This window comes from Nymphalis io, chromosome 7, assembly GCF_905147045.1.
Source record: "Nymphalis io chromosome 7, ilAglIoxx1.1, whole genome shotgun sequence".
In the NCBI taxonomy this organism is placed as follows: Eukaryota; Metazoa; Arthropoda; class Insecta; order Lepidoptera; family Nymphalidae; genus Nymphalis; species Nymphalis io.
The window spans coordinates 12,915,183-12,939,188 of record NC_065894.1 but is presented as its reverse complement, the minus strand read 5'-3'; the positions used below and the strand labels follow the sequence as shown (position 1 = coordinate 12,939,188).

The 24,006-nt window shown below is 39.2% G+C and overlaps 3 protein-coding genes and 1 long non-coding RNA gene across 8 annotated transcripts in view; 2 read left to right on the top strand and 2 right to left on the bottom strand.

The window, feature by feature from the left end:
* Positions 1–18,383, bottom strand: part of LOC126769525 (Na(+)/H(+) exchange regulatory cofactor NHE-RF2-like) — a 52,412-nt gene extending 34,029 nt beyond the window's left edge. The window contains exons 1-2 of one of the 2 annotated variants that reach the window (XR_007669384.1): positions 17,704–18,383; positions 17,625–17,673 (exon numbers count right to left, since the gene is read on the bottom strand). Coding sequence is in view for 1 of the 2 variants with exons in the window: in XM_050488385.1 (XP_050344342.1) it covers positions 17,753–18,316 (564 nt within the window). In the remaining variant the exon portion in view is untranslated. The remainder of the gene's footprint in view (positions 1–17,624; positions 17,674–17,703) is intronic. The other variant, XM_050488385.1, reaches the window with a different exon arrangement.
* Positions 1–24,006, top strand: part of LOC126769487 (uncharacterized) — a 1,339,673-nt gene that overhangs the window by 1,109,369 nt on the left and 206,298 nt on the right. The window lies entirely within an intron of this gene.
* The window catches only part of LOC126769542 (Na(+)/H(+) exchange regulatory cofactor NHE-RF2-like), a 408,391-nt gene that overhangs the window by 202,729 nt on the left and 181,656 nt on the right, over positions 1–24,006 (top strand). The gene's annotated exons all lie outside the window — the stretch shown is intronic.
* Positions 1–24,006, bottom strand: part of LOC126769569 (uncharacterized) — an 82,217-nt gene that overhangs the window by 36,805 nt on the left and 21,406 nt on the right. For 2 of the 4 annotated variants that reach the window (XR_007669395.1, XR_007669393.1), the window contains exon 1: positions 19,464–19,559. The exons of the other annotated variants lie outside the window; for them this stretch is intronic. This is a non-coding gene — a long non-coding RNA (uncharacterized LOC126769569). Of the gene's footprint in view, positions 1–19,463; positions 19,560–24,006 lie in introns of those variants that run through there. 4 annotated transcript variants of the gene reach the window in all.

Sequence of the window (24,006 nt, the reverse complement as noted above, 5' to 3'; positions counted from 1 at the left end):
AGTCAACTGACAAGGCTGAAAACTGAGGATGGCAGAATAGTCACGTCAAGATCTGAGCTGTTGGAAGAGGTTGAGAAGTTCTACGGTCAGCTGTACACGACAGCTCAATCACCTGTCAGTAGTCATGCTGCAGATCCCAGAGCAAGACTAACCCGACACTACACTGAAGATTTTCAGGACGTCAGTCTTTTCGAGATTAGAATGGCTCTCGGACAACTCAAAAACAACAAGGCACCTGGTGATGATGGTATTACAGCCGAGCTTCTGAAGGCGGGTGGTACACCGATCCTCAGGGCTCTTCAGAGGCTTTTTAACTCCGTCATTGCCAAAGGTCAAACGCCAAAAGCATGGCACAGAAGTGTGGTGGTACTTTTCTTTAAGAAGGGTGATAAAACCCTTCTGAAGAATTACAGGCCCATCTCACTGCTGAGTCATGTTTACAAGTTGTTTTCGAGAGTCATTACGAATCGTCTCGAGCAAAGGCTTGACGACTTCCAGCCACCCGAACAAGCCGGATTCCGGAAAGGCTTTAGCACCATAGACCACATACATACGCTGCGGCAAGTTATACAGAAGACTGAGGAGTATAACCAGCCACTTTGCTTAGCGTTTGTGGACTATGAGAAAGCCTTTGATTCGATCGAAACCTGGGCTGTGCTGAATTCTCTTCAAAGGTGCCAAATTGATTATCGGTATATCAGGGTGTTAAAGTGCTTGTACGAGAACGCCACCATGTCGATCCGACTCCAGGATCAGAACTCAAAACCTATCCAACTGCAGAGAGGTGTAAGACAGGGAGACGTGATATCTCCGAAACTGTTTACCGCTGCATTGGAAGATGTTTTCAAGCTTCTGGACTGGAACGGACTTGGCATCAATATTAACGGCGAGTACATCACTCATCTTCGATTTGCCGATGACATTGTAATTATGGCTGAGACCTTGGAAGACCTCGGCACTATGCTCGATGACCTCAGCAGGGTTTCCCAACAAGTGGGTCTAAAAATGAACATGGACAAGACGAAAATCATGTCGAACATCCATGTTGCACCCACTCAAGTCAAGGTTGGAAATTCTGCACTCGAAGTTGTAGACAACTATGTCTACCTAGGTCAGACCATCCAACTAGGTAGGTCCAACTTCGAGAAAGAGGTAAATCGTCGAATTCAACTCGGCTGGGCAGCGTTCGGGAAGCTACACGATATCTTCTCATCCCAAATACCGCAGTGTCTCAAGTCGAAAGTCTTCGACCAGTGTGTGTTGCCAGTGATGACTTATGGATCAGAGACGTGGTCGCTCACAATGGGCCTCATAAGAAGGCTCAAGGTCACTCAAAGGGCAATGGAGAGGGCTATGCTCGGAGTTTCTCTGCGAGATCGAATCAGAAATGATGAAATCCGCAGGCGAACCAAAGTAACCGACATAGCCCGAAGAATTGCTAAATTGAAGTGGCAGTGGGCGGGGCACATTGCTCGCAGAACCGACGGCCGCTGGGGCAGAAAGGTTCTCGAGTGGCGACCACGAACCGGAAGACGCAGCGTGGGCAGGCCCCCTACAAGGTGGACCGACGACTTAGAACGAGTCGCGGGAAGCCGTTGGATGCGGGCAGCGCAAGATCGGCCAACGTGGAAATCCTTGGGGGAGGCCTTTGTCCAGCAGTGGACGTCTTTCGGCTGATGATGAATAAAATGTTATTTCTTTTCATAAGAATTAATACTGCGTGACACATTAATTGATCTAAATTTATAGTAATTTTATTGTCATTTTACTGTATGGAGTTCTACAAATCTATCATACAAAGTTTTCTCAGAATCAGTAATATTTTTGTCAGAATATTTGACACTTGGAAAGCGTCGGAGCGATATTTTGAATCATATATCGTATATACACATACTATCGGACATATACATATGACACCAACGAAACCATAAAATAGAATAATAATACTTATTATTCTCCTGACATACCTATCAAACAACATACATTTTTTATTTAGAGTATTATTATGAAATATAATTTTAATTCCTGTTTTTATGTAATATTTCTAAGAATGGAATAAGAAGGGTCGTCACTTGCATTACTGATTTATGTTCTAAATAGCTGCGACTCGCTATTTTATCCACGTTAAATTGTTTTTACGTATATATGTACGTAATCTTTAAGTTATTATAACTTTTGATAGATACAACCGATTTTGTTGAAATAAAAACTAATGTGTGCCTTATTCTTGCCTATATTAACTAAATTATTAACATTTGAATTTAATTGTTACCAATAATGAACGAACGAACGCACAAATAATGCTTGTTTTCGTTTTGACAACTCGGAAATATTCATATTAACTCAATAAATAAGTTATTTTTAATTTTATAAATAAAATTAATTGTGGATACAGACAAAGATGATAAAGATTCGATGTGACCAATATGTATTAGAGGGACAACAATTTCAAATACTCTTATTATTTATTTTGAAAGGATTTTAAATCGAATCATTACTTGTGATGAAAAGTGGACACTGTACGATAATCGAAAGCGCTCGTCGCTATGGCTGAACCCTGGAAACCCAGCCAAATCCTACTCTAAACGAAAATTGACTCACAAAAAGTTACTTGTGAGTGTTTGGTGGACTAGCGCCGGTGTCGTTCACTACAGCTTTTTAAAATCTGGCCAAACTATTACGGCATATCTATTGTCAGCAACTGCAAACCATGAAGGAAGAACTAGCAACTAAACAACCGAGACTGGTCAATCGCTTTAGGCCACTGCTGCTTCACGACAACGCAAGACACACACCATTAACAACCACTAAGTTAAATGCTACAATTAGAATGTCTACGACATCCACCGTACCCCCCGGGCCTGTCTCCAACAGATTACCATTTTTTCCGGAATTTGGACAACTTCTTACAAGGAAAAAAATTCAACTCCGATGCGGAGGTCCAAACCGCCTTCAAAGAGTTTATTGATTCTCGCCCCCATGGTGTTTTTTAGTAAAAGGATCTATGAGATGGCAAAAGTGTATGAATAGCAACGGTATTTTGATTAATTAAATATATTTTACAAAAAAAAAAAAAAAAACTTTATATTCCTCCCGTACAAAACGCCAATTTCATATGTAAGGACCTAATAATAATACATTTATTGTTATATGGTTCTTTAAGTAAAGCTTCTTTAGATGCGATATGAATTAAATTTCAATATAGTATAAGAGCAACGTTTCTGTATGTAATGTTTAATTGAGTTCCAAACCTTCTCTCCTTAATTAATTATTTAAGTCGAGTCTTTACCTAGTGATTGTTAAGTTAGGTACTTAAGTCCTGTGTTTGACAGAAAGTTACTGTCTAACACAGACGGGTTGAAAAATGCTTATCTAATTATGTATTTAAAAATATAACATTTATGTTACGTTCTTATAGCTCACTTCTCACGCATACTTTTATCACCGAAATTTAGTTGAGAAGGTTTGATTTTTGATTTTTTATGTGAAACTTTGATTTTTAAAGACGTATAAATTCGTAAGTACATATTTTTTAATTGTTAATTTTAGGCTTAGTGATAACTTGACGGTGTAATTATTTCAGTAAATAAATAAAATAAACTCAATTCACAAATATCAACGTTTAATTTGTTCTTGGAGTGATGTTTAAGATTTATTTACTGATAGCTTTTGCGTCAGTTTCGTGTTAAGCAGAAAACTCGGATGATGTCACTAATGTTTACAGCGACCGCATTGCGATAAATTGAACACAACTCGCTCAGTCTATACAAGAGCAAAGAACAAAGGTTTCGAATTAAGATAAAATTGTATAAAAGGCAAATAAAGGTTCTCAAAAAACAAAATGTACTCAAGTTCTCGGCTGTAGTTCAAAAGCTGCTGTAATTTATACTAAGTAAACATGTCGCACGCGACTTTGTTAACGCTAACAATTCATAAGGACATTTTTTTGATCCCGCTATAAATATATGACATTAAGAGACTGTAACTGATTTAAATAATTACTAATTATATTTCTTTGCTTATTTTATTCCATTGGACATTCCTAACTGTAATATTTGACTTACTCCCAGCAAAATAGTAATAGAATCCTATTGTTTAAGGGGAAATTTAATATTTATGTCGCCTACAGTCCCGTTACGAGTCCCGCAGGTAGAGGATTACCCTTTCCACAACACCCTTTTACGCCCACAAATGAGACAGACGCGTTAGAAAATTGCATTCAGTGTTTACTGACTATTTGTTCAGAAAACAACACATGCTAAAAAATGGCTTTGTGGACCCCCTACGCGGAGGAACCTTTGGACTTAACTACAAATGTTAAACAGGAAGTCTCACCAGACAGTACCTCAACACCTGGTTCCAAGGTTCCTGACTATAGATATTCATCAGAGCCACCGAGTTTAGAACATGAAAATAGATCTTACAATTGTTATGAGTGCAACATCCCGCCGTCCCAAATATCTCCGGTCGAGAGTTGGAACTACAGAAACGCACCTTCAACATCGCAATCAGAGGACTTAGATGTCGACTCGCTGTCTGATGATGCCGAGTATCAAGCCTTTTCAAGCAGGATGCATTTCGAGCTATGGCCGAGAAGAATGGAGGCAGCTTACTTGGAAATAATCCGAGAATGAGGCGAGCGGTCCAGAGGAATCGAGACGCTGACGACTCGTACAGGAAGCAGAGAGAAAAAAACAATTACGCGGCGAAACAGAGCAGAGACAGACGTAAGTTAAGAGAAGTTCGTCACGCGTTTCAAGTGACATATCTAAAGAAAAGAATTGCGAAATTAAGGCCCAAGCTCAGAGAACGAGTATGTCAACCTTGTCAACATCGCAAACAAATACGGAGCTTCCACCGCATCCGTGTATAAGCACAGTGCAACACAGTGTTGAACCGTACCCATACATCGGGTATATCCAGCCCATGTACGTGCCCGTTGTTGAACCATCGCCTGGGCCTTCGAGTTCCGGGTTGCAGCAATCGACTAATAATTATATAAGTACGTGCTTGATATCGCCACCCAAGTCTCCGGGATCAGACAAAAAAAAAAGCGTCCAACGGAGCTTCCACCGTATCCGTGTATAAGCACAGTGCAACACAGTGTTGAACCGTACCCATACATCGGGTATATCCAGCCCATGTACGTGCCCGTTGTTGAACCATCGCCTGGGCCTTCGAGTTCCGGGTTGCAGCAATCGACTAATAATTATATAAGTACGTGCTTGATATCGCCACCCAAGTCTCCGGGATCAGACAAAAAAAAAAAAAGCGTCCAACGGAGCTTCCACCGTATCCGTGTATAAGCACAGTGCAACACAGTGTTGAACCGTACCCATACATCGGGTATGTCCAGCCCATGTACGTGCCCGTTGTTGAACCAGCGCCTGCGTCTTCGAGTACAAATATGTCGCAATCGATGAGTGTCTCAAGGAGTACGTGCGTATTTTCGCCACCCAAGTCTCCGGTATCAGACAAAAACAAAAAAGCGTCCAAGTTATATGATAGATGTAGACGCTCGGTCAGACGATCCGGACTACCTTGCGTTCGAGAGGGAAGCCCTCAGAGCAATGGCCGAAAAGAAAGGAGGGTCGTTGCTCGGTAATAATCCGAGAATGCGTCGTGCCGTGCAAACTAATCAGAACGCCGACGATTTTTATAGAAAACAGAGAGAGAGGAATAATTTTGCTGCAAAGCAGAGCCGTGACAGGAGAAAACTACGAGAGATCCACAATTCACTCAAGGTCACTTATTTGAAAAAATACCTGTCTAAGATCATACGTCTGCTGTCTTCGAATAGGTGTATAGTGTGTGACCAGACGTTCCTTTAGAGATTTAGAATTATAATAGTGTTTAATTTTTTTTATTTTGAACTATAAGTTCTAAACTCTAAGGTGTTTGTGCAATGATGTTTGTGCAATCTTATAAATAGTATACTTGGAGAATTACAAGGTTGTACATAATTTTCCGTGACTGCGTTGTCGGCTAAAACTTAATATATATAAAATTAAATACAGTTACATCCGGAGAGGAGCCATACGGTGTCATTTGCTTCCTGTTCTTGCATGAATAACATTTATGAATCGTTCGAATTATCTTTCATTATTCACGAATGGTTTAACTTCTATTTGACCGAATGTTGCAACTAAAATCATATTCTCCAACAATTTTTTCTGCAATGGTTATAATAAATTACTTAAATTAATATCAGTATGAAACCAAAGAACACGTAGAGCATCGTACATACAATAAAATGAAGAAATTATTTGAAAACATTTCGCGATATTGTATCAGAAAATTGTGACATCATGATATCATTGTAATCAACCTTCACATTTTTCTATCTATTGTGTCAAAAACAAGCAAGCTTGAGTAGCAAATTAATAGCAAACGCAAAATCTACGCAACTCTTCATAATAGACCGAAAGTCACCCCATTGTTCTTCCGATGTATCCCGTTGGTTCAGGTAGCGGAAGTAACCCGTGCAGCGGGGTGGGGGTGCCCTGCACAATTAGACCACACCCCCGAGAATAAAAGACCGGGGCGACCAACAACATCATTAGTTACTCGCAGTCAACCGTAACTACTAACCGTACTAACTAAAGTAATCATGGCTCTCTGGACACCATACGCTGAGGACTTACCATTAGATCTATCTGTAAATAGTACACGTGAAACGACATCGCAAACAAATACGGAGCTTCCACCGCATCCGTGTATAAGCACAGTGCAATACAGTGTTGAACCGTACCCATACATCGGGTATGTCCAGCCCATGTACGTGCCCGTTGTTCAACCATCGCCTGGGCCTTCGAGTTCCGGGTTGCAGCAATCGACTAATAATTATATAAGTACGTGCTTGATATCGCCACCCAAGTCTCCGGGATCAGACAAAAAAAAAAGCGTCCAACGGAGCTTCCACCGTATCCGTGTATAAGCACAGTGCAACACAGTGTTGAACCGTACCCATACATCGGGTATGTCCAGCCCATGTACGTGCCCGTTGTTGAACCAGCGCCTGCGTCTTCGAGTACAAATATGTCGCAATCGATGAGTGTCTCAAGGAGTACGTGCGTATTTTCGCCACCCAAGTCTCCGGTATCAGACGAAAAAAAAAAGCGTCCAAGTTATATGACAGATGTAGACGCTCTATCAGACGATCCGGACTACCTTGCGTTCGAGAGGGAAGCCCTCAGAGCAATGGCCGAAAAGAACGGAGGGTCGTTGCTCGGTAATAATCCGAGAATGCGTCGTGCCGTGCAAACTAATCAGAACGCCGACGATTTTTATAGAAAACAGAGAGAGAGGAATAATTTTGCTGCAAAGCAGAGCCGTGACAGGAGAAAACTACGAGAGATCCACAATTCACTCAAGGTCACTTATTTGAAAAAAGACCTGTCTAAGATCATACGTCTGCTGTCTTCGAATAGGTGTATAGTGTGTGACCAGACGTTCCTTTAGAGATTTAGAATTATAATAGTGTTTAATTTTTATTATTTTGAACTATAAGTTCTAAACTCTAAGGTGTTTGTGCAATGATGTTTGTGCAATCTTATAAATAGTATACTTGCAGAATATTATTCTCTAAAGAATTGTAAGTTGAAATAAATTTAATAAATGACCAAACATAAATTGACCTTTTAATTATTTAAAACCTTTTAGTTTTGTTACAAAATCATAGAAAGTTATAATCAATTTGAAGTTTACACTAACAATATCTATATCTATATCGAGTCAAATATCTTCAATAGATTTTTCTATCTTGTATCATAAAGATAAGGTGGACTACCGAGCTTAACCCCATTCAAGTCCCCATTGAATAAAAAGTTAAGTACATACCATTAAGTTACAATAGAATGGGTGCGGCTTGCGCAAGCGCCGCTTTTTGCTTCTTTCCGATCAATCGGGTTCAGAATGAGTGTTTATTGTGTATTCAAAGATTTTTTTTTTTTTATAGAATAGGAAGGCGGACGAGCATATGGGCCACCTGATGGTAAGTGGTCACCAACGCTCTTAGACATTGGCATTGTAAGAAATGTCAACCATCGCTTACATATCCAATGCGCCACCAACCTTGGGAACTAAGATTTTATGTCCCTTGTGCCTGTAATTACACTGGCTCACTCACCCTTCAAACCGGAACACAACAATATCAAGTATTGCTGTTTTGCGGTAGAATATCTGATGAGTGGGTGGTACCTACCCAGACGAGCTTGCACAAAGCCCTACCACCAGTAAAGATGATCGATAGATATACATAATTTACTTTTATATTTACTTTAAATGGGTTTAGTGTATTTTTAATTTGTAGATAATCAATATAAAATGTTTAAAGGCAAATACGAAACCGTTCAATATATTTTTTGCCTCTGTTCATCAAACGATTTGTGTTATGTTTATTAGGTAATTTCTATGGTAAATAGGTAGTTTCTATGGTGGTGACCACTTATCATCAGGTGGTGTTTTTTCCTGCATGTCTTCCTATAAATATCATATAACCTCAAGTTTTCGCGTAGAAAAAGTTTATATCAGAAAGTATGTCTATTTATATATATTAACATAGGCAACATCATAGGTATAGCAAGATTGATGTTTCTGTCCATATATTTTTATTTTATTTTATTTATTTATTTGGGAAACAAACAATTATAATTACACTTAATAGTAAAAAAACAAATATAAGAAAAACATAAATCAATCAAGTTTCCACTTAAAATTAATACAAACAAATGACATATTATATTAAAAATAAAAACAAAAACAGAAAGCACAAAATGCAAGTGAAACTGCTATAATTTAATTATATGACGTAAACTAAATTTAAATTCGCTAATTTTTGAGTTAAATATATCTAATTCTGTACAATGTTTGTTATAACATTTACATGCACGTAACAAGAACATATTCTTTGAATAGTCACAGTTACAAAGGGGTACAAAAAATAAAGTTTGGTTTCTCGAGTTAAATATATTTCCATGTAAAAACGTTGAAAGTTTTTTAGTCATTAATAGGTAGCTATTAAATTTAATCTCATAGATATTCGCCGCCCACCGGCCCCCTACCTGTGCCGGAGCACGGTTTATTGCAGAAGTCGTAAAACTTGTGCAGCGGCCATGACTATAAAATACAGCACCCGCATTATTACAATGACTTAAGACAGCGGACTATATAACCCATAGTTTTGTTTCATGCTAAGTTGCTTATCGGTTTTTCGTTATTTCGGGACACAAAGATAAGATAGTATACAACCGCAGCCAGTAAAATTCAGTACGGATGGAACAATTAGTACAACAGTTCAACGAATTCTATTTTATTTTTACTTAAATATATTTTAACAGGTACCTAATTTTTGAAACGCCACCGGTTGGGTACGTAGACTTTATGGCTAAGAATAGGCGATAAAATCAGTAGCCAGTCGGCTTAGTAAAAAATAACAGCTACACAAGTTATAGCAATAATTATATCCATGCATTTCTTTTCCTGTATACCTATATATGTATGCCGGCCTGCCGAACACTTATTTGAGTATTACAAGGTTGTACATTATTTTCCGTGACTGCGTTGTCGGCTAAAACTTAATATATATAAAATTAAATACAGTTACATCCGGAGAGGAGCCTTACGATGTCATTTGCTTCCTGTTCTTGCATGAATAACATTTATGAATCGTTCGAATTATCTTTCATTATTCACGAATGGTTTAACTTCTATTTGACCGAATGTTGCAACTAAAATCATATTCTCCAACAATTTTTTCTGCAATGGTTATAATAATAATAATAATAATAATAATAATAATAATAAAATGGTTGCATTTTGCAAATGTCTCACTGCTGTTAGTAGTACCTATCTCGTTTTGAAGATGTTTGGAACTTGTTCGTGTCACATGTTACTAGATAGTAACAGAGAAGATTTTCATCCAACACATGCAGGTTTCTTCATGATTGTATCTTTCACAACTGAGACTGGATGGCTTTAAACAAAAATTAAGCACACCAAAGTCCAATAGTTTGAAACTTTGAACACGCAATATCTGTTTAAGGCTCACTTAGAAAAAGTGAACCACGATGACATCTATACCATAAATGATAACACTTAATTTACGAATTATTATGTTATTAGAAACAAAACCAAGCAGCTGCAATGCAAAATATATGGATGTACTTAATATTATAAAAAGTGACATTATTTATTATTACCAGCCAATAGTTATGTTTCTAAAACGAGTTTTTGCCAGTTTTTTTCAGTTTAATATACATTACCGGCGCCAGATTAATAATTGAATTTATCCTGTGAAACGATTAATCACACGGGCTAGTAAGAGCCTGCTTGATTGAAGTACCTATATTTTAGTTTAATTTATGTCTTAAATACTTGAAATTTCCTGGCATTTTATGAAGTATTAAAATCTATGAATTCCAATTGACAAACAAAATATAATATTTTGGTTAATTAAAATTTCTAAAATCAAACTGTGGAATTTTATTGCATAGTTGCACAGCAGACACTTTAATTCGCCACGACGCTTTATTGGGGATTACTGGAAATATGTATACTTGTTTGTCTTTGAGGTTCTCCCCGTACTTGCAGGCTACCTAACAACGTCTGCGACGTAGAATATTAAAAAAAATACCACTACGTTAAGAGCATATGATGTCCAAATAATACTAATTATTAATTACAAACATTCGTGTGTTAATAAATACTTTAAAAGTTACTCTACTTTCCTTGAACACGGCAATAGAGATTAAAGTAATTTATTAAAGTAATTAATCCGTTTTTATGCTCTTCTGTATATAATACAGTTTTCACACACGATATTATGTTTTAATCATAAACTAATACGAGGCATACTTAAATTAATATCAGTATGAAACCAAAGAACACGTAGAGCATCGTACATACAATAAAATGAAGAAATTATTTGAAAACATTTCGCGATATTGTATCAGAAAATTGTGACATCTTGATATCATTGTAATCAACCTTCACATTTTTCTATCTATTGTGTCAAAAACAAGCAAGCTTGAGTAGCAAATTAATAGCAAACGCAAAATCTACGCAACTCTTCATAATAGACCGAAAGTCACCCCATTGTTCTTCCGATGTGTCACGTTGGTTCAGGTAGCGGAAGTAACCCGTGCAGCGGGGTGGGGGTGCCCTACACAATTAGACCACACCCCCGAGAATGAAAGACCGGGGCGACCAACAACATCATTAGTTACTCACCGCCAGCCGTAACTACATACTTAAGTAATCATGGCTCTCTGGAGACCATACGCTGAGGACTCACCATTAGATCTATCTGTGAATAGTACTCGTGAAACGACATCGCAAACAAATACGGAGCTTCCACCGCATTCGTGTATAAGCACAGTGCAACACAGTGTTGAACCGTACCCATATATCGGGTATGTCCAGCCCATGTACGTGCCCGTTGTTGAACCAGCGCCTGCGTCTTCGAGTACAAATATGTCGCAATCGATGAGTGTCTCAAGGAGTACGTGCGTATTTTCGCCACCCAAGTCTCCGGTATCAGACGAAAAAAAAAAGCGTCCAAGTTATATGACAGATGTAGACGCTCTATCAGACGATCCGGACTACCTTGCGTTCGAGAGGGAAGCCCTCAGAGCAATGGCCGAAAAGAACGGAGGGTCGTTGCTCGGTAATAATCCGAGAATGCGTCGTGCCGTGCAAACTAATCAGAACGCCGACGATTTTTATAGAAAACAGAGAGAGAGGAATAATTTTGCTGCAAAGCAGAGCCGTGACAGGAGAAAACTACGGGAGATCCACAATTCACTCAAGGTCACTTATTTGAAAAAAGACCTGTCTAAGATCATACGTCTGCTGTCTTTGAATAGGTGTATAGTGTGTGACCAGACGTTCCTTTAGAGATTTAGAATTATAATAGTGTTTTTTTTTTTTTATTTTGAACTATAAGTTCTAAACTCTAAGGTGTTTGTGCAATGATGTTTGTGCAATCTTAAAAATAGTATACTTGCAGAATATTATTCTCTAAAGAATTGTAAGTTGAAATAAATTTAATAAATGACCAAACATAAATTGACCTTTTAATTATTTAAAACCTTTTAGTTTTGTTACAAAATCATAGAAAGTTATAATCAATTTGAAGTTTACACTAACAATATCTATATCGAGTCAAATATCTTCAATAGATTTTTCTATCTTGTATCATAAAGATAAGGTGGACTACCGAGCTTAACCCCATTCAAGTCCCCATTGAATAAAAAGTTAAGTACATACCATTAAGTTACAATAGAATGGGTGCGGCTTGCGCAAGCGCCGCTTTTTACTTCTTTCCGACCAATCGGGTTCACGAATGAGTGTTTATTGTGTATTCAAAGATGATCGATAGATATACATAATTTACTTTTATATTTACTTTAAATGGGTTTAGTGTATTTTTAATTTGTAGATAATCAATATAAAATGTTTAAAAGCAAATACGAAACCGTTCAATATTTTTTTTGCCTCTGTTCATCAAACGATTTGTGTTATGTTTATTAGCTATTAAGATGCACACGGAATGATATCAATAAATAAATGGAAATAAGAGTGAATAAATAACAGTACGAAACTTGCAAATTCATATATGTACTACTCAAATTTTCAATAATCCACCGCGCGAACATTAGTGTTATATTAGCTTCTTAATTGAAGTTATTTTTAGGTTAAGAAATCTAAAAATAAAACTAATTCCTGTACTTAAACTAGATTTATTTCGCTACAAATAACCTTACACAACTGGATATAACAGACTACTATACTTTCTGCTTGATGACGTGCGGCAAGTCGAATTTACCTCGGACGCATTTCAGCTTCACACCGGGACAATCTTTAACTCTGAAATTGATAAAAAACCCAAATTCATCATACATTATTGGTGGCAGACGCAGCAGATACTTGTTAAGTTTAATATTAATCCATTTGGTTTTTGGTTAGTTTAATGGATCGCTTATAAAGCTAATCACAAGGTTGATAAGTAGTCACCATCGCCCATGAATTTTGAAAATATTAACTATTCCTTACATCGTCAACGCACCAATAATGGGAACAGAGATATATATCTTTTGCCTGCATTTACACTGGCTCACTCACCTTTGTAATTGTAAAAAGATCTATAGCTAAGTATATTTATAGTCAAGATGTGCTGCAGTATTATGGCGACTGCTCCATTTGTCATGATGAACCACATCACTCACCTGCCGACTCTAACGAGCACGATATTGTGTTCCTGCAGGTTGTGTCCGATGCCCGGCACGTAGGCGATCATCTCTCGCCCGCTGGAGAGACGCACGAGCATGCATTTACGGTTAGCGGAGTTTGGCTTCTTGGGTTTTCTGATCAAGGTTTTTAGTATCACACCCTGAAATTATGTTCCTTATTTAACTAAAAGTAAGAGCCTGCTTAGGGAAACATAACAGGGGTTCAGGGGTGGGTTATGCTTTAATGAGAAGGTTTGGAGCTTAATTCATCAAGTTGCTCCGTCGACTGTTCGTGAATACACACACACATACACTTGTAGGTTTTTCACGTTATTTTACTTCAAAGTAAAGCACTGTATTAAAAACACAAATTAAACACACGAATATTCAGTGAGGCTTATATGCTTGGTACAGATTTACTCGATTTAGCTAAATAATCGAGGTTTTGTAAAACACATTGTTAGGAGACTATGTAAAAATATATATCTTAATATTCCGTATGGGTAAATAAAAACCTTCATAATATAAGAGATATTTGTGCACATTGTCTTTTATGCATATTTCTAATGCGCTGTTCATAGCAGTAAGTTTTGGCATCCCTTGTTCATATGTTACAATTACATCCTAAAGTTGAGAGTGGTGTTTCAAAATTTTTTTTTTTTAATTTTATATTTGTATCGCAGACTGGAATCTAAGATGTAATGTCCTATTTGCCTGTTCCTTACCTAGCTTCTTAACTCTACAAAACAAACGATAAACGATATACACACACAACGATACAAATTATTGATATGAGGCGGTAAACTAATGAGTGGTATTCACACAAGCGCGCCTGACCATATTAATAGTGACATTTAACTGAAAATTGTAAATTAATAATTTAAAAAAACCTAATACACGCATTTTATAGAATTATTTTTTTCCAATTTTGTTTAATGTTAGTTTAGTATGGAGAGTGTTTCTGAAGGGACAATATTAGTAAAACACCAGTGAGTTTGTTATAGCCCGGTTTCTATATTTAACGAATTATTTTTTTACATCTGTAACCGATAATTGATATGACTTCAATACTTACGGAACGTTATTTTTTAAATGTTTTTTATTCATGCATAAGGCAAAACTAATTGTTTTTTTTTTTAAATATAGTAACCGGATATGAAAGAATAGAAGTATGTAAAATAGTCAGCATACCTTGGCGAAAGGATTTCCATTGAGCGGATTTCTTGATTTTCTCTTTTTGATATGTGGACCCGTTTTGTGCATCTGCGCGAGGGATGCCATCGTTCTCGACAACACTGATGTTGCTTGGAGATTAGAGCCGGTTAGGAAGTCTGTTGTGGGTGCCACTCGACGGATTATAGATTGTGTGGGTGTAGCTGAATAAAAGTTTATAGAATAAAATACCATGATTCATGATATGTACTAATATTATAAATGCGAAAGTAGCTCTGTCTGTTGGCTTATTTCTGTCACGAAGAAATCGAGGTAGTTTTAGATTTGGTTAAGGTCTTAAGTATATAATTTACAGGAACATATTTGCTATGCGAACTGAATTAGGGGGAAAAGCTATTGCTATATAATAAAACTGATATAAATTGAAAACTTGCACATTAAAAAATAAATAAACAGCATATCCAAATAGGAGTATTGTTTAAAATACATAGCTGACATCTTTTTCATATTTTTTTCGCACGTAGTCAATATTCTTATCTCATAAAACAGCAGGTGCAAAACCCTCTGTTTCGGATTATCTTCCATCGTCATGTAGCCTAGATATTTTACTGTAATTTGAACTCTAACACAAAGACATAAGGATATCGAAAATATGCATGACGAAAAGGCTAAATGTGTACTGTTAACCGCGAATATATTGTTAAAATCAAGGTTTTGAAGGCGTTCTCGCAATTGTATCAATTGTGTGGGCTGTGATTAAATGTTCACATGGTCTCGTGGGGCGTTGTGTACTTTATAGCGGTTCTTGAAAGGTATGATTGACAAGTCCAAGGTGTTGTACGATTCGATGCAGCGGGAACATCAAGTGTGGTCCGTTAAACAACTATTTTGGATTTGTATACATTTTTATAGATACGGTTAAATCAACTGTTGTTTGTTTGGATATTGATAAACTTTTCCTGGTTATAATATATTTGTTGATGTTACTTGCCGCTTTATCGATAACGGGCTTTAACAAGTTTCATAATACTAACAAATTATCAGTTTTGAAAAATACTAAAGTTTTTTAAGCTCCAAACCTTCTCCTCAAAAAGGGAGAGGAGGCCTTAACCCAGCAGTGGGGCATTTATAAGTTGTTACTGTATTTAATATTTCTTGCAATTTAACGGCTCGGTTTTAATGACATTGTAATGTATAAATTTAACGTATATATATCGCCGTTGCAGTTTTATTATATGTACATATATAAAGTCAAGATTTTTTTTCCCTAGTTACCTAGTCAGAACAACAAATGATAATTATAGATTGTTTTGTTATTTTTAAAATAGATGTTATTTTTTGCAAATTAAAAATATTCCAGGAACCCGAAACATATTCAGAAGTTAAATTTATTTTGTTTTGAAATGGTTTTGCTTTATTATTTACTTCATGCCATTTAAAATAACAGATATTATAGTTTAATGTGTTTGACTTTCAATCACAAGTTTTTGTACTATTTTAATACAAGACAACATTTCAAAGGAGCAGTTATACAAAAATTTGCATGAAATAGCCGAGTCATTGTCCGGTAAAGCAGTGTTCGGAGTTCGGTGTAGTAATCCCGAATGTGCAAGCAACGTGCGACAATATGCACAAAGCCGAGGTGTGAATGAGATCTTCATCAGCGGTCAGCGCTGACTCATGCCACCCTCACAACCCTTATTTACGCTTCGAATCGTGTAGCGTTAGCATAATACATTATTTCTCTGCTTGGACGCTTCGCTTCGATGCTTAGACTTTACTAATATTGAAAAAAAATATATAGCCAGCTACTATTTAATCCTTGTACTTGATCAAATTAAAAAAAAAAAAACAAATTTCCACAAGATCATTTCAATTGCTAATTTATTTATACTAATATTATAAATACGAAATAACAAGGGGCCCTGTCTGCCAGTCGCGATAGGGGTAAGGGGCAGTGTTAGGTATAAAAAGCCCATAAGTTTCAAGGTTGCTTCATACAAAATTTCATCAATATCAGTTCAGTGATTTATTATTATTATGTTTATATGTTTTTTGATGAGCAATCTGACTAAATACTTTACGCTCATTCGTCGCCTATTGAACGACAAATTATTTTTATTATACATATATTATTATAAAATAAGTTTAATCAGTGATTCAGGAACTAGATGGAACTATATGACAAACAATAATCAGATTTATTTATCAGATTTTATTTTCATATTTAAACATTTAAATAGATTGTGTACTAAGTAGCAGTAACCTTAGTTACTGTCCATAGCTTTCAGTAATTTTATTATTTTACATTAGTTTTTCAATCATACAAATATTATAAAGAGTTTAATCAAAACTAGATCGGTTTGATGTTATTTCCTGATTCAAACAAATATTACATGATTGCTAATGATTCGATTGTTTAAAACTTTACATATGAATAGCAGAAACAGCAAAATTTTAAAATATAGATTTGTACTTTATAGATAACTGAAAGATTACTTCTAATACTTGAAAACCAATCACAATTTATTGGAACACATTATTCTTCTCTAATAAATGACAAATAATATAATTTAAGTTTCTGAGGTGCTACGTAACAATATATTTGAATGCATGAGAAAGATAGAAAGAGAAGGACATGAGGCGTGCAGTAATCTTAATTGTATACACATAGATACGAGCAATGTGTCGGAGCAGGTACACGGTTCGCGTGAGGTTCGCGTGAGGTTCGCGTGAGGTTCGCGTAGCAGACGGGAACAGACCGAAGGACACGCAGCCGCAGCCTTGCGCTCCCGTCGGTAGGTAACATGACATCGTTTTAAACATCCTTTATTGATCACTCAACAATAATTGCACTTAGTATTTCTAAATCTAACTACACATTTAGGTAATCATTTCATAAAAATCGATTTTCCTCTTAAAATATAATTAAAATAATATTAAATTTCAATAGAATTCCTTAACAACGATCAGTAGTATGTACTATGTACAACATTCAATGGCAATAAATGAAAGGCACGATATGTTACATTCTGTCGGGTGAAGCAGCGGCGCATTAAAACTATTAAAATTATTGTACTAGTGAATAAGATCGCAAATCAAACGTGATTTCGACGAGCACTGATGTCACCGTACAACGATAACAACTCGGGGCGAGGCAAGAGGAGAGCGCCCCGCGCCGCCTCGTCCGCACCTGCCGCGCGGCCAAGGGGGCGCTGCGCCCGTCGCCGCCGGTGTGACCCACGCACACAGCCACACAGCACTCAGCACTGTACGACATGTAGCGACGCCGCATACGCAGCCTACGACACGCACTACACCCTCGTACGCACACTACCGCTCCTAGCACCTCATAGTTTCTTTACGATGTCAAACTTCGACTTTAGATCCATTGGCACCTTCTTTGGATCAACTTTTTTTTTCGCAGCAAGCTGTGCGCGCATCTCAGCGGCTGTCATTTGAAGATTAAGGCGTGGTGGAGGCTCTGACGAGGGCGACTCGTTACGGTCAGTAACTGGCGAAGAATCGTTTGTACTCGCTGGCGAAGAAGCATTTGCTGACTGCGCGGATACTGATCCTGCCGAAGCCGGTCGCTCGGGAGCATCCAGATCAGGAACGGGCTCACCCGGTGCCGGAGCTACTACAAGTAATTCCGCATCATCAGGTCGTTGCTTGATACGCGCCACTACTTGCTTATGAGTTTCTCCGCTGATGCTCTGCCCGTTGACTTCTAAAATGCGATCACCGCGACGCAAGCCGGCTGCCTCCGCCGGGGAACCGTCGTCAACTTTGCCGATGTACTGTCCAGGCTTGCCTTTCTCGGCGTGTAAATTGAATCCATACCCATCGAAATTAGGCACCTTCCGCACGTGGCAGAGCCGCGGTTCCGCGGCCGCCGACCCGTTCGCAGCCATAACTATGACTGTGAATGCGCGCGATTGCTACCGCACACTCCGAGCCACAAACAATAATAATGGCTTATTTGTAGACATTGCTTTGCTATCCGTACATGTCCCAGTGGACATAATCCGGGTCCACGCGGAAGGGTTCCACGCAAAAGACAGGCGCGATCGCAATCCCCAAACTACGATTGATAACCATACCAAAACAACCCCTATTCTTTATGGCATAGAAAAGCATTTTCCCCACAAAATCTAGGCAGCTGCCAAAATTAATGCAGATGTCGATTTCGCGTATCGAAATTACATGTCCGCTAAATTGACAGTTATATACGGTTTCCTATATACTATCGGATTTGTTTACGTACGATGTTATTTATAAGGGGCTTACATTGGGGATTTGAAATGCGTAACAATATTTATTTATAAAAAAAAATATTACATACATACATTTTTTAATCTGTATTTTTTGTCTTTAAATAAAATGATTATACAATTTCTGACAGCATACGCTGCAGAGACGTGTCTCTCTGTCAGGGACGATAGGTGATTATTACTCTAAAGATTTTTCTTAATCTAAAAATTATTCTATAAAAAACTGTTGTATAAATTACATTGAGATCAATATTGTTGAAGAATTGCTTTCAGTTGCTTCTTAGTGTTATTAATTTTTTTCTATTAAAGTCCCCATTAATCTAGATCACAGCTGTATTACGATCTGGTCTAAAACACTAATAAGTAATTTTATGTGAACTTTCGGTAACTTTGTGTCTTAATGGACAGTCTTTTTTTATAGTATAGGTAGGCGGACGAGCATATGGGCCACCTGATGGTAAGTAATCATCAACGCCCATAGACATTGGCATTGTAAGAAATTTTAACAATTGTATCACCAATGCGCCACCAACTTTGGGAACTAAGATGTTATGTCCCTTGTGCCTGTAATTACACTGACTCACTCACCCTTCAAACTGGAACACAACAATACCAAGTACTGTTGTTTTGCGGTAGAATATCTGATGAGTGGGTGGTACCTACCCAGATAGGCTTGCACAAAGCCCGACCACCTAGTAGCTTTTTTACAATTAGGTATAATTAAAGCCTAAATTTATAGGCAGAACAATTTATTAGTATGAACACGGAAACAATCATTTTCAATTACCTTTGCACTATTTTAATATTATTTAGTACTTTTATTTATAAAATTCCAATAAGTACGTGATTTTTTTTCATAACATAACCTCAAATTCTATATTTATTTTGGCATTTGAGTTTTGACATAAGGATGACAGAACAGACCGACGGTGCTGCATTTATAATATGTTTTAAAAAATTAAAAAAAGAAATCATTAATAATATTTTTATTAAAATAATTTTAGGTACATAAATATTTTAATAGTGCCTTTTAAATAATATAATAATACATTAATATAAAAGTGACACTGTCGTAAAATTCTCGATAGATGTCACTTTTACCTTTAAGCAAGTTAGCTTACCGCTATTCAACGATAGATGTCATTTTTTGTTATTTGTTCTAATATTTTTTTTTTTTTGATAATTCATGCCAAATCCCTACCTAATATAAATGCTAATGTTAGGCTTATACTTTCAGGCAGGAACGGAAATATACCGTACAGCGAATGTTTGCTTCGCAAGTCAAAATATTATTTTTATTATTGAGGGTACTGACGAATTTTGTTAAGATAAAATATTTATTAAAATTAATATGTATATATTTTCATAAATATATTAAAAAAAATTTATATAGAAACTTAAAAAAAACTAAAGTTGCCATATAATTAAATCAGTATAACACTTTAAAGCTTTTAAGAGTTTAAAACTGTTTAAGAGGAGAAGAGTTTAAAACTGTTTTTGTTCTATCCGTGCAGTGACGGAGAAAGAATACATTTCACTGCCCCTCTCTTTCCCATGGGTGTCGTAAGAGGCGACTAAGGTATATCTGAGCGACCATCTGCTCATCTGGTGGTAGGATGCTAACATCGCATGGTGAAAAACTCGTGAAGTGGCTTGCAGCCGCGTTTCGAGGTCAGCCAGCGTACTGCCAGAGCCCGAGCGAGTATTGCCGCGATGGGTGTTGGTCCAGTTGGAGACGGCTGTTGAACCAATGCCGGGGGAAACTGTATTGACCTGCCGGTCAGGGAGACCCGAAGAAACGGCTGTTCCGCTGGCCGCCCGTGGCATAGTACAGGGGCCCGAGCGTGCCTAACCAGCTCGTGAGGCTGCCCCACCAGGCCACGCATAATCTCGGGGTGGACCGTCGTGCCGGTTGGTGACCGGTAGGTCCCGGCGGCCACTTCCGGGGGGGTTCGGGGGCCCTTCCGTCCGGCGGGTCAGTGTATTTTTCCTTTTGGCAACCACTTGGGGAAACACGCCTCCACACTTTGCCCATCCCTATCGTGGCAATACATCGCTCGCTTCACGTCTCTTTTCCATTTCATTTTTCCGAAATGGCGCAACAAAAAAGAAATAACGGTCGTACAGCGGTGCACACCCCCACCATACCCTCGCTGTTTGAGGTCGAGTTCTCTAACATCCGAGGACTCCACACTAACCTCAACGCTGTCCACCACCATCTCGAGACAGCACGGCCAGCAATGTTGTTTCTCACGGAGACACAAATACTCCGTCCTGCCGATACCAGCTACCTTAATTATCCCGGCTACACGCTTGAAGAATCCTTCAAAGCGAAAGCCGGAGTATGCTTGTTCGTCAGGACGGATGTTTGCTGTCACCGACTACGCTGCTTGGAGGACCCCTCCTTCTCCATGTTGGTGGTACGTGTGGACCTGGTTCGTCAGAGCCGTGTCTACGTGTGCCTCTACAGATCCCACAGTGGTGACTTGGAGACAAGCCGATTATTTGACCATCTTAGTCGGGTGGCAGATGCTGCGCAAGAGCAATTTCCTAACGCGGAATTGGTGTTTTTGGGGGATTTTAATGCCCACCACGAATCCTGGTTGAAATCCCTCAAAACTGACCATGCTGGAAGGACTGCTCATGCTTTTGCTCTCACACATGACTTGACCCAACTGGTTGATCACCCCACCAGGATCCCAGATATTGATGGGCAAACACCTTCTCTACTGGACCTTCTGCTGACTTCTCACCCGGTGGAATATCAGGTTGTGGTTCAGGCTCCTCTTGGCTCTTCGGATCACAGCCTTATTTCTACCAGAGTGCCACAGGCCAAGCTGCCGCCACTAGCGGTATGCAAACGTCGCGTTTGGCACTATAAGTCGGCGGATTGGGACGGTATGCGCGATAACTATGCGTCGGTCCCATGGAAGGAACGTTGCTTCAGTGGGAATGACCCGACAGCTAGTGCCGCTGCTGTTGCTGGCAAGATCATGCTGGGAATGGAATACTACATTCCTAGCTCAGATCTCGTCAGTAGGAGTACGCGTAACCGTTGGTTCACTCGTGAATGTGCCGATGCTGTATCATCTAAGCAGGCGGCATATCGCAAGTGGATCAACGGCTGTATTAGCGGGGCATCTAACATTGACTCACTGAAAGCAAACTATAATAAAAATTCCAAGTCCTGTAGAAAGGCATACACGAGAGCGGATGCACAGCGCATTGTACAGATTGGTCATGACCTTGTTTCACATCCTAGGGGCTCCCGTAGCTTCTGGCGTCTGACCAAGTCTGTGCAAAACAATTTCTGCCAACCTTCGCTGCCACCGCTCAGAAATCCGGACGGATCGCTAGCTCACAGTCCGCAGGAGAAAGCCGATCTCCTGGCTAATTTCTTTGCCGACAACTCCGTGATCGATGATTGTAGTGCGCTGCCACCAACAATACCTTCATATGGCCACACGATGCCTGACATCAAAATCAGGCAACGTGATGTGCGTGCGGAGCTGCGATCACTTGATATACGGAAAGCTAGCGGTCCCGATGGAATACCAGCCATAGTGCTGAAGAAGTGCGCGGCGGAGCTGTCTTCTGTGTTAACGCGCCTGTTCCAACTTTCTCTCTCTTCGGGATGTGTGCCGGAGGCTTGGAGAAGAGCTAATGTGCAAGCGGTTCCCAAAAAAGGGGATCGGTCTGACTCGGCAAATTATCGACCAATAGCTATCACCTCAGTACTTTGTAAGGTGATGGAACGGATTTTAAACAACCAACTGATCCATTACCTAGAAGATCACTGTCTAATTAATGATCGTCAGTACGGGTTTCGACCAAAACGGTCCACAGGTGATCTTCTAGCGTACGTAACACACCTCTAGGGTGAAGCTATCGACAAGCATGGAGAATCGTTGGCTGTCAGCCTCGATATCTCCAAGGCTTTCGACAGGGTCTGGCACAGAAGTCTTCTCTCCAAGCTACCGGCATATGGTCTGCCTGCTCAGCTATGCACCAGGATTGCCAGCTTCCTACACAAGCGTAGCCTTCGTGTTTTAGTAGATGGTTGCGCTTCACAATTCTATGTAGTGAATGCTGGGGTCCCCCAGGGATCTGTGCTATCTCCCACACTCTTTCTTTTGCATATCAATGATATGCTCTCTCTTGGGAACATACATTGCTATGCAGACGATAGTACAGTGCATGGTGGATACCACGGACGCGCAGTGGCTGGGCGGACGGAAACTGAGGAGAGGCGGAAGAATCTTGTCATTGAACTCGATAGGACATTAGAGCTCATCGCTAAATGGGGTTCTGATAATCTTGTTGAGTTTAATGCCAAGAAAACACAGGTATGCGCTCTCACAGCGAAAAAGTCACCATTTTCCCCTCTTCCCTTCCTCTGTGGCACACCGCTGATGATAAAAAGCAAAATCGCCATGCTGGGGATGGACGTTCGCTGCGACCTTAGTCCAAGGGATTACATCGAGGCTATTATAAAAACTGCTTCACGGAAACTCGGAGTTCTGAACAAGGTGCGGCGTTTTTTCACGCCACAACAACTGTGCCTGTTATACAAAACACAGGTACGGTCTTGCGTTGAATATTGCTCGCACCTTTGGGATGGCTCCGCTAAGTACCTACTGGAGGCCTTGGACCGGTTGCAGCGACGTGCAGTACGCATTATTGGCGACGTAAAGGCCACAAACACCCTTGAACCTTTACAATTGCGTCGCGAGATAGCAGCACTGAGCGCTTTCTATCGTCTGTATCACGGCGAGTGCTCTGAGGTATTATTCTCTCTAATTCCTGCTTCCCCCTTCCTTCTTAAGTCCACGCGAGCTGGTTCTCGATGTCACCGCCTAACTGTGACATCAATTCCATCGCGCACAAAGAAATTTGGCAACTCCTTTCTTTGTCGCACTACCAAAAAATGGAATTCCTTACCAGCTCACGTGTTCCCCTCCTCTTACAACCCGGGTTCCTTCAAACGAGGCGTGAAGAGGCATCTTGCGGGCCGGCAAGGCGGGGACGGCTAGTACAGAACATTCTTCCCGACTGTACTGGCCGTCGTCGCGTTTGGACTCTACTACCACTTACCATCAGGTGGAGTAGAGTCATTTGCCATCCCGGGGCATATCAAAAAAAAAAAAAAAAAGAAGTTGTCCAAATTCCAGAAAAAATGGTAATCTGTTGGAGACAGGCCCGGGGGGTACGGTGGATGTCGTAGACATTCTAATTGTAGCATTTAACTTAGTGATTGTTAATTGTACAGTGTGTGTCTTGCGTTGTCGTGAAGCAGCAGTGGCCTAGAGCGATTGACCAATCTCGGTTGT